Here is a 9,959-nt window from a genome sequence, read left to right as displayed (position 1 = left end):
AGGTCGAAACGTCGGCATAAAATAAATAAATATGGTTTTGTTTATTTATGTTGTTCTTTGCTGACCGCACCCCCCGACAAACTTCTCCAAGAATAATATAGGACATTTGTTTCGCCATGATGAAGACCTGAAACTCAGGTCGAAACGTCGGCATAAAATAAATAAATATGGTTTTGTTGTTCTTTGCTGACCGCACCCCCCGACAAACTTCTCCAAGAATAATATAGGACATTTGTTTCGCCATGAGATGCTGTAGGATAACTGTATGGACTCAGGAGATCCCAAGATGGAAAACTCGAATTAGAAATTTTTCAACATCACAATACTTCTCCTTATAAAAAAACATTCCTGTTTGAGGAAGACCCCCTCCCACAAACATCGTTGAATAAAAATTTGAGGAGATGCCTTCTGGTTCATGAAGTAGTAGGCTTTGTTAGCTATCTTGGCTTCTAAGAAGAGTGAACTGTCTCAAGAGCCACAACATTTTCTGGCTGAGATCCACAATTCACTATGAGTGAGTAGTCTCACCTCTCTCAGGCAGAGGGATGGATGGCAGAATGAGGGAGAAGACAGAGCATAAGAGAGGAACCAACGTAATAGAAGAGGAGAGCTTCAGGTTCTATCAAAATCAAATCCACCAATAAGTAACCTGCAATATCATTTATTATTCCATGTAACCATTAAAGTCAACAATCGAAATTAATTCAACAAACCCTATTGTGCACTCCTTTGGATTAAGCATAGGTTTCATTTTATTCATTTCAAAACTAGAGGCTTATTTTCCTGTTTAACCACGCTTCATTTATTTTTAAATCCATTTAGTACTGTCCACTCAATTCAGACCAGGGATACAATCAGATTACAATTAATTTAGGTATCCCCAAACATTTTATCCTAGGGAATATCTAAATTAAACAATTATACAACCATATACAGGAAAATTAAAGTAACAATGTTAATAATATCATATCATTAAATAAGTGTATAATAAATTATGTATATTTATTATCTTTACACTTTCTTGAGACTTGTTATTATTGTTTTAATAAAATAAATTTTAGTCTCAAAACAATTTATATTCCTTTATAATTCCGACGTTTCGGCAAATTGGGCCATCCTCAAGGACAACCAGTCACAAAACAGCTTTTATTATACATATGGTTTTTAACGATTTTAAACAAATAAAAATATTTTTAATAAATTATCACACCTTTATACAATTTTAGAACCACGTCAATTTTTTTAAAAACTTTATGCAGGCTTTTCTGCCGAAGTCATTTCAATTTCCACAATTGCCGTAAAAGACAATAAAACATGAAATCATATAATCGTTTTTTTAATATCATTATTGAAATTTACAACTGTATATTATATAATACATTCAGTAAATTTGATCTTAGTTACAATGGAGTGTTACAGGCGTGTAGAGAAACTACCCATTGGTAGCACTCTAATGACATTTTACATTATCTGAGCCTCGTGCCCATCTTCTTTTCAGGCGCCTCGGAGGATTGTCAGGAATGGAAGAGGATGCAAGGTTAGAAACTATGGGGTTTGAGTGGTTAAGGAGTTTATAATGGAAGGAATGATTTATGGTTCGGGCTAGATCGGTTACATACTGAACATTAAGGTCTTTATGTATGATTTTATTTGTGACAAAGTAAGGATTGGATACGAGACATATAATTTTATTTTTAATTATTATTTCTTAGCTTATGTTTAATTACCTAATATATCAATTCATCACATTAAATTAAAAATTAAAAGTTTTATTTTAACAGTAGTAAAACAGTAAAACAAAGTACAGTATTAAAAAAAGTAAAAGTTTTAATTAAACAGTTAATTTAAACTATAATTTATAATTTATCACAAAAATATTTGTAACCTTCCCCACACTCAGGCGTCATTAAATTTATTCATTTCAACTTTATTTTGGTTAAATTTCCTATTTTTTCTATTATTACATATTCATATCAAGGTTTATTAACATTAATTTTTTCCCATATTTTTCATAAATTAGTTTTACTTAAAATCTCTGCATAGTATTGGTTCAAATTTCTGGTTTTTGTTTTAAAATTCACTGTATAATTATACAGTGAATTTTAAAACAAAAACCATGTTTTTTTTATATGAGAATGGACTTGAATTAATATATATATATTTTTTTAAAGTAATTTAAAATCATAATATTTTCAAAATCGAATGGTTCCTGGCTTTTGGTTGCGTTCTGCATTAGAACTGTTTTATTGAGATCCTTTTCCATGTTTTTTTAGATCATTACTGTGCTGATACATTCTGTATATTTGATATATTGATATATTATGTATACTTCATCAAATAATTATGGCTCAAAATGGCTATTCGCATTTCATGTCTGGTTTTGTTCCAATTATAAATGAAACAGATTAACTAGTTATAAATAAACAAAAAAGTAACTAATTATAAATAAACAGATTACAATTTAAGAACGTTCAATAGCTAATGGAGATTTTGATAATGAAGTAAAAATAAACCAATATTTACAGTAATTTAAACAAAACAATAGAAATCAAGAATGGTAACGAATCTGCTCATTAAGTAACGCAAATAGTAACTCACTATATAATCTCCAGTTGTCTAGGGAGAGAGTCAGTTTTATCCGCCTGTCACTTGACAGTAAGTTCATTTTATTTCATTTTAAAGCTAAGATATAATTTAATTAAAATTATTATATTAAACTTTATTTTTTTATTATAATTAGAAGCTCTTTTATTAAGAAACTTTCTTTTTTCAATTTATGTATTCGGGACAACTACCTTTATACTCCAAAACCTTTATTGAAATTTGAAACTGCACATAATTATACATTTAGTAAATTTGATATAAGTTATTATGGAGTCATAAAGGCATGTAGATGTAGATGGAGGCCATCTTCTTTTCAGGCACCTCGGAGTATATTATCAAAAATGAAGAGGAAGCAAAATTAGAAACTAGTGGGTTGGATGGTTAGGGAGTTTATAATGGAAGGAGTTATATACGTTTTTTCTTAATTTAGCGTCTATACAATACTCTCTTCCAAACTAGTATAAGAGCCAGGGAGAAAAAAGGCAGTTATCTCACCCCAATTTTTGATTACTTTAATGAAAACTAAGTATAATTACTAGTCAAAACTGATGAGTCTAAGTATACGTAAGGGGAATAAAAAATGGGGCTGTTTCAAAACGTTAATAAAAATCAATCTTTAAAATTACCAACAACATTAGAAAATCTATGAGAACATGATTTAAAATAGAGTAAATTTGCAAAAACTTGAGCTCTAATAGAGTTATGTACGTTCAATAGTTCCCGAGATATAGCTTTATAAAAAACTACGTTTCATAAAAAAAGTACGAAAAAATCGATAGTGAATTTATTTTGAGAAATCTATAACTCAAAAACTGTTCGACGTACTGGTAGACACCTAGTACGTCGATATGTATTAAGGGTATTCATGATATTGTGTTAAATGTACAATGTTTTACCATGTTAAATGTTATAAGTATAGCATTGTGAGCAGTCCTGTATAAAGTCATGTTAAATGGTAAATGCATAAGAGCTCCAAGCGGATTTTCTGAGCATCTTGTTTAGTAACTTTTCCTTCTAAAACTTCATGTTATTGTTTACTTCTAAGTTTTGATTACAGTAATGTATTACAACATGCCTAAAATAAGTGAAAAATAGAAGTGTAAAAGTTTGGCTACTCATTGTATTTTTTAAAAAGTCCAAAACACAAGACAATAGAAAAAAAAAAAAACACAAACTACGAGTAAGTAACCTAACACAACAAACTAAACGGTGACAAGCTCAGCTGGTCTGTTGCGTGACGTCATTATCCATTTAACAGACCTAGTAACAGACTTTTAGCCATGTTATATCGTTTTAAATTGGTAAAAGAAGGAAATATTTCTCCATTTAACATAAGTTTTTCCATTTAACACGCTTTAACATGTTACACTAAAGATCATGAATACCCCTACTATTGGCACTCGAATTAAAGCTAGTTTAATGTACTATAAAGTTGTTAACCTTTATCATCTTAGCAGTAGTAGTTTTAATGATTATTAAGTATTAAAGGTTCGTGTTGAAGTTATCGCTTTTGTGAGTAAAAAAGTAAAAGTAAAAACTGTTTATTTTTTTTTAATTTATTAAAAAAAAATAATAAAGGTATTTTAGTCACAAGTCTCCTACGAAAATACAGAATTTATGACGACGGAAACAAACTACGGCAAAAAAGTAATAGAGACGAAATATGGACGGATAAGAGTGACAAAGAAATTTAAATATCTGGGAGAGACTGTATGCAATAACGGTTTGGAGAAAGAGAGCATAAAAGAAAAAATCATCAAGTTGGAAAGGCTAAGCTTCGCAACAGGCAATATTTACAATAAGAAGAACCTATCGTCTAACGCAAAATAAGACATTACAACACGGTCATAAAACCAGTAATTATATACGGAATGGAGACAACATGTCTCCCTAGCCTGGAAAAATTACTGAAGATAAAGAGAGGGATCCTGAGGAGAATCTATGGGCTCAAGAAAACACCTGTAGCCTGAATAAATGACCTGGAAACCGAAATAAGAATCAGAAGACTGAGATTCTACGGGCACATGATGAGAGTGGACCAAAGGAGGCTAAACAAGAAACTCTTTGACAGAATCCGTGAATATAAGAGCGTAGGAGGATATGTGAAGCAAATGAGAGAGGAAACAAAGAAATTGAAAATAACAGATAAGGGCTGGCTAGATGGAGAACAGTACGAAAAAAATAAATGTTCTTGTGGCAAATAAAGAAAAACGGAAGGGTACAGCGTGGTCGGAAGAGGGGAAGCAAAGCCATGCAGAAGTGATGAGAAGAGAAGAGAAGATACTCGGAGAGAAGAAGAGAAAAAGTGAAAAAGAAACAGTAATGATATGAAGATTTTTTTAAAAATCAAACTGTTCCAATGAGATTAGGGATCATTAGAATGTACGCAGACCTACCGAAATTAATCAAAATGGTCAGTCGTTATCGATAAGATCGAAAAAATATTTTTAAAAAACCTATTCGATAAAGTGTCACTTCAGTTCAGTCGACTTTATCGAAAAAGTTGCTGTCACCTCTCAGTCATATGCCCGCCTTAAATACTTTATTTCAGTGTAATGTATTCAAATTGCAAGGTTAATTAATATTTGAATGGAATATGGTCCGGGTGCGGTAAAAAAAAAAACTCAAATAGTTGAATTATACTATTTGAGTTTTTTTTTTACCACACCCGGACCATATTCCATTCATCTATTCACACGGTCAATCAACAATCTTCCAGTTAATTAATATTGTTTTAACTCACATATCCACAACAAGAAACATGTGTTTTTAATGTTTATTGAAATACAGATTTACTTAAACTAATTGTAAAATTAAAAGAACAATCTTAACTAACAAAGGCCCTATCCTTACTTATTCTAATTATATCTACCCTATCCCTAAATATATATCTATGTACTTATTACTAACTTATAATCTAACCTACAATTAAAATACATACTATTGTTATGTATATCTATGTCCAAAGTTGAACAATAACACGTACGTATTTGCACTCATCTGGTCGTGGCAGAGAGAGAGAAAGATCACTTCTCAATACACAGTTTTTAAACTTAACTTAACACAGAGAAACCAAAAAATACACTAGACTTTACATTAATGTCTATTCATTAAATAAACAACCAACAACAGAACATATGATTTTTCTCTTACTCTCTGCCCGATACCTCTCGCGCATGCGCTGCCATCACCAATTCTTCTGTCTCGTCTATTACATCAGTTTTGTAAATTTAGTTTTTGAGCTAAGCTGACCAAAGACACACATCCGTTATCACCTTCCACTTAAAACCCGTCAACTCTTAGTTTCTTCTCTTGTTGCTCCCACTTTGAATATGGCTACCTGGTATATGGTGGACTCTGGAATCTAGTCTTAAACATCTTATGATTTGCGCAATTTATTTTCTGGATCAGCAGAGATACGCACATAACCCAGTATTGCACTGAGCTGAAGTGGCTTTATCCATCCTTCAGATGCCAGTATTTCCTAGCTTCCTTCCTATTCAAAGTAATTAGTACTCAGCGCCTCTCCTATATCCTAGAAAACCAATTCAAATTCTCAATCCAATCCCGTACTACCAGCTCCCGTTTATCTGACATCTATCCTCCACCTCACCGAACTGCTACGTTTGATAAATCGTTTTTTACCCGAGCTGCATATCTCTGGAACTTCATTCCCAACCCTTCCCTCATTTAAAAACCTTCTATTCAACTACCTTTTTGCTTCACCAATATAATCCAATATTATAATAGTACAGATAATTTACAACAACCTTTTTGTTTTGTTTTTTATGTATTTATTCTCTGTATCTAAAATTATTTATACGCAGTTTTAGTATAAGTTTTAATTAAGTGCGGTCACATTATTTTGGCCAATATATATCTTATTGTAATATTACAACCACTTTATAATTGTTCTAAAAATACCTAGTCCCACTATTATAATCTGTTTTTTATTTTCACATCGTTTTAGGAAACTTAGTTATTTGGACTAAAAAACGTGTATTTCCGTTAAAACTTGAATACGAATTGTTTCACGAACGGAATACTGCCCCTAACTATATATTACATGTGTTCAAACCAATTTGAAACTTTAATACTACTAATAAAATTCATACTTTGAACTTATTTGAATTGCTTATTTATGTGTTGTTTTTTTTTGTTAATATTCAGAAATGAAGGTTCTGTTGGTATGTTTGATGATAGTCTGCCTGTCATGGGCTAAATCCACTCGTGGCACTAAATCCACTCGCGCGAGTCTAAGCTGCAACTGTGGATGGAGAAACGCGGTAAGAATGTTTAGTGTATGATATATGTATATATTTATAGTATATGATATGTAGTATATGTATATAGATATATTTTTAAAATATTTTTTTCTCTGTAGTAAGCCCTCCAGAAGGAGCGTATATTTTAAATAATTTGTGTACAAATCATTCAAAAAGTATAGATGTATATGTACCATATATAATATATAATATAGTATGCCTTCTTTATCAAAGCTGTCAATGTTAACCTTTGTGTTATTTTTGGCCCGTTTCTTAGCTAGAGTTTCAAAACTAGGTTTATCACAGCTTCACTCTTTTTTATAATGTTTCTCATAACAGCAGAAACATGGATTAGACCTCTCTTAGCCTCTGATTTCATGACTTTTAATACGTTCGTAATTAAATTTTTGGTTTGAGAGTGGATAGTTTTGCAAGAATATATTTTGCAAATTTAGTTAACTTTTATTTTAACAAACAATATACCTGTGACAAACTAAAAAAAATTAAAATCTGTCAGTAGGATTTAGTTCTACCTCTCAACTATTTTCAGTAAAAATCTCCTGTACTCATTGTTATTACAATCATAACAATTCTATCTTTCTTATACTGGTTTCTAATCCAGGGAAGAATCGTCGGAGGAAAGGAGACCCGTAAGAACGAGTATCCTTGGATGGTGTCGTTGAGTAACGGATGTGGCGGATCCATCATCACTCCATGGCACGTCCTTACAGCCGCACATTGCACTGATGGAGAATCTGCTTCCAGTATCTCCATTTCCGTAGGAAGGCACTACAAATACGGCCGTAAGTACAAGTGTATTGCATTAGAAAGGTTTTAGTGTATCTTTGACTCTAAAACTCGATCAACATCAACTTTACGAAACAGCACACATAACAAAATAACGAATGGAATATGGTCCGGGTGCGGTCAAATAAAACTCAAATAGTAAATGACAGTACTATTATAATTTGAGCCAACGTTTCGCCCCAAGTTGCAGGGCTTCATCAGGGCTATAAAAGATACAAACACTTGACATAGTTACAAAATAAACATTAGTGGAAAATAACAACAATCAAACGTAACATTTAATAAGACAAATTAAAGGTTATAAACAATAAATGAAAACGGTAATAGTAACAGAGAGATAAGAGATAAAATAAGAGAAGAAATATTAAAGAAAGTACAAATTAAGATATGAAACGGGAAGAGAATAAAATCAAATGAAAATTAATAAGAGGTATATTGTATTTCTTAATCACTTACATATATTGTATTCTATTATTTTAACTTTATTTCTTCTTTGTTTTTCTATCCATGAGGAAAAAAAAATGAATGAATATATATATTTTTAAAATTTATTTTATTTTATAATTTTGTAAATATTTCTTCTCCCTCTCTATTATATTATCATTTATGGCTTACCTAATTTTAATATTTTTTACATTGTTTACTTTAACATTATTTTCGTTATTATGTGACGTTCTTAACTTCCATCCCCACTCATCCCAATACAAACGGTTCACTCTGACTTAGACTTCCGTCAAATGAATTCTGTCTCATTAATTTTCATTTGATTTTATTCTTTTCCCTTTTCATCTCTTAATTTGTATTTTCTTTAATATTTCTTCTCTTATTTTATCTCTTATCTTTCTGTTACTATTACCGTTTTCATTTGTTGTTTATAACCTTTAACTTTTCTTATTAAATTTTACGTTTCATTGTATACCCCTGTTATTTTTTTTTTTTGTAACTATGTCAAGTGTTTGTATCTTTTTTAGCTCTGACGAAGCCCTGCAACGTGGGGCGAAACGTTGGCTCATATAAAAATAGTATACCCATTTACTATTTGAGTTTTATTTGACCACACCCGGACCATATTCCATTCATTGATACTCACGGTCAATCAATACTCTTTCAGTATAACAAAATAAAGTTTTGACGCCATCTTAGATAATTAATTTGTGAATATTTTGTAAATAGTATTAGTGTTAATTTAATCACATTTATTTTATTTTTGTTTATCTGAAAAGAAGCATATTATTATATATTTGTAGTATAATAATTAAGTAAGAGATCCCCCTAATTTTTTTTTATTCCCCCTTCCTCCCAGCCATTGCTACTAATAACTATCAATTTTATTTATTTTACTATTTTATAATTATCATAAAAAAAAAATTATTTATTGGGGTTCAACCTTGGTGCAACCCAGCGCTCGAGTGAGCGCCTTTAGGTGGGACTGCACCTTATCCACCTGCATCCGTCCGGGTGCATCCTCCAGCACGCAGACTGGTCCAGCCCTCCTGGACTCAGTCTGCGTCTGCTTCTTTACCTTAATCTCCTTCTTACGATTCTCGAACACCCGAATCTTCCTAACGTAAAGTTAAAGCTAAGGACCGACCACCTCCTTCCACCCCTAGATAAACTCCCTGAAGAAGGGATAATTCTTTACCTCCATCAGGCGAGGGAAGTCGGACACGGCGAGAGCGAGATCTGTTGCTAAGGCGTCGCCTAGCAACAGGCCGGTGATCTACATTTTATGTTTAGTTTTTATTAACTAATGGCAGTTCTAGTTCCTAAACAGCCCTGCCTGCGTTCAGTATGTTTATTTGGACATTTTGAGTGCTTTAGTCGGCACTATAGCCCAGAAACCAAAAGATAATGAACAATTCCTTGACAAAAAACAACAGTTCTTAAGAACTCTTGATAAAAATAAAATATTTCCTAAAACGAACGAACGAAATGATTCAGGGCACACCATTATTTTATTTTATTTTTTTATTGATAGCTATTGCTATCTGCCACACATTTGTGGGCAATAGGAAATAGTGATGAATGATCACATTCATACTAAAATAAAATAAAAATAAATTAAAGAATGAAAAAAAAAATCTCTATTAAAATATATACAAACAGAAGGATGGACAAAATTCTCTTTGTTGGTAGATTTTAAGATATAGAGCTCCGACTGAAAAATTAATGTTTTTTTTTTTGTTTTTTTTTTAATAATTGATAGATTTATTTATTGATAGATATTACAATCTGCCACACAATTGTGGGCAATAGGTAATAGTGATGAATGATCTTATACAT

General features: G+C 31.5%; 1 protein-coding gene across 1 annotated transcript in view; it reads left to right on the top strand.

Annotated features, from left to right (window-relative positions):
- Positions 1-2,587: 2,587 nt before the first annotated feature.
- LOC106681446 (venom serine protease 34) overlaps positions 2,588-9,959 on the top strand; it is a 15,029-nt gene continuing 7,657 nt past the window's right edge. Inside the window, exons 1-3 of the mRNA XM_014421768.2 lie at positions 2,588-2,655; positions 6,775-6,890; positions 7,492-7,672. Of these exons, the coding sequence (XP_014277254.1) occupies positions 6,777-6,890; positions 7,492-7,672 (295 nt within the window). The 5' untranslated portion in view covers positions 2,588-2,655; positions 6,775-6,776. The remainder of the gene's footprint in view (positions 2,656-6,774; positions 6,891-7,491; positions 7,673-9,959) is intronic.

Source organism: Halyomorpha halys, unplaced genomic scaffold (genome assembly GCF_000696795.3).
Source record: "Halyomorpha halys isolate HHAL.00 unplaced genomic scaffold, Hhal_1.1 Scaffold338.1, whole genome shotgun sequence".
In the NCBI taxonomy this organism is placed as follows: domain Eukaryota; kingdom Metazoa; phylum Arthropoda; class Insecta; order Hemiptera; family Pentatomidae; genus Halyomorpha; species Halyomorpha halys.
The sequence above is the reverse complement of the archived record's forward strand: the minus strand, read 5'-3'. Positions and strand labels throughout refer to the sequence as shown.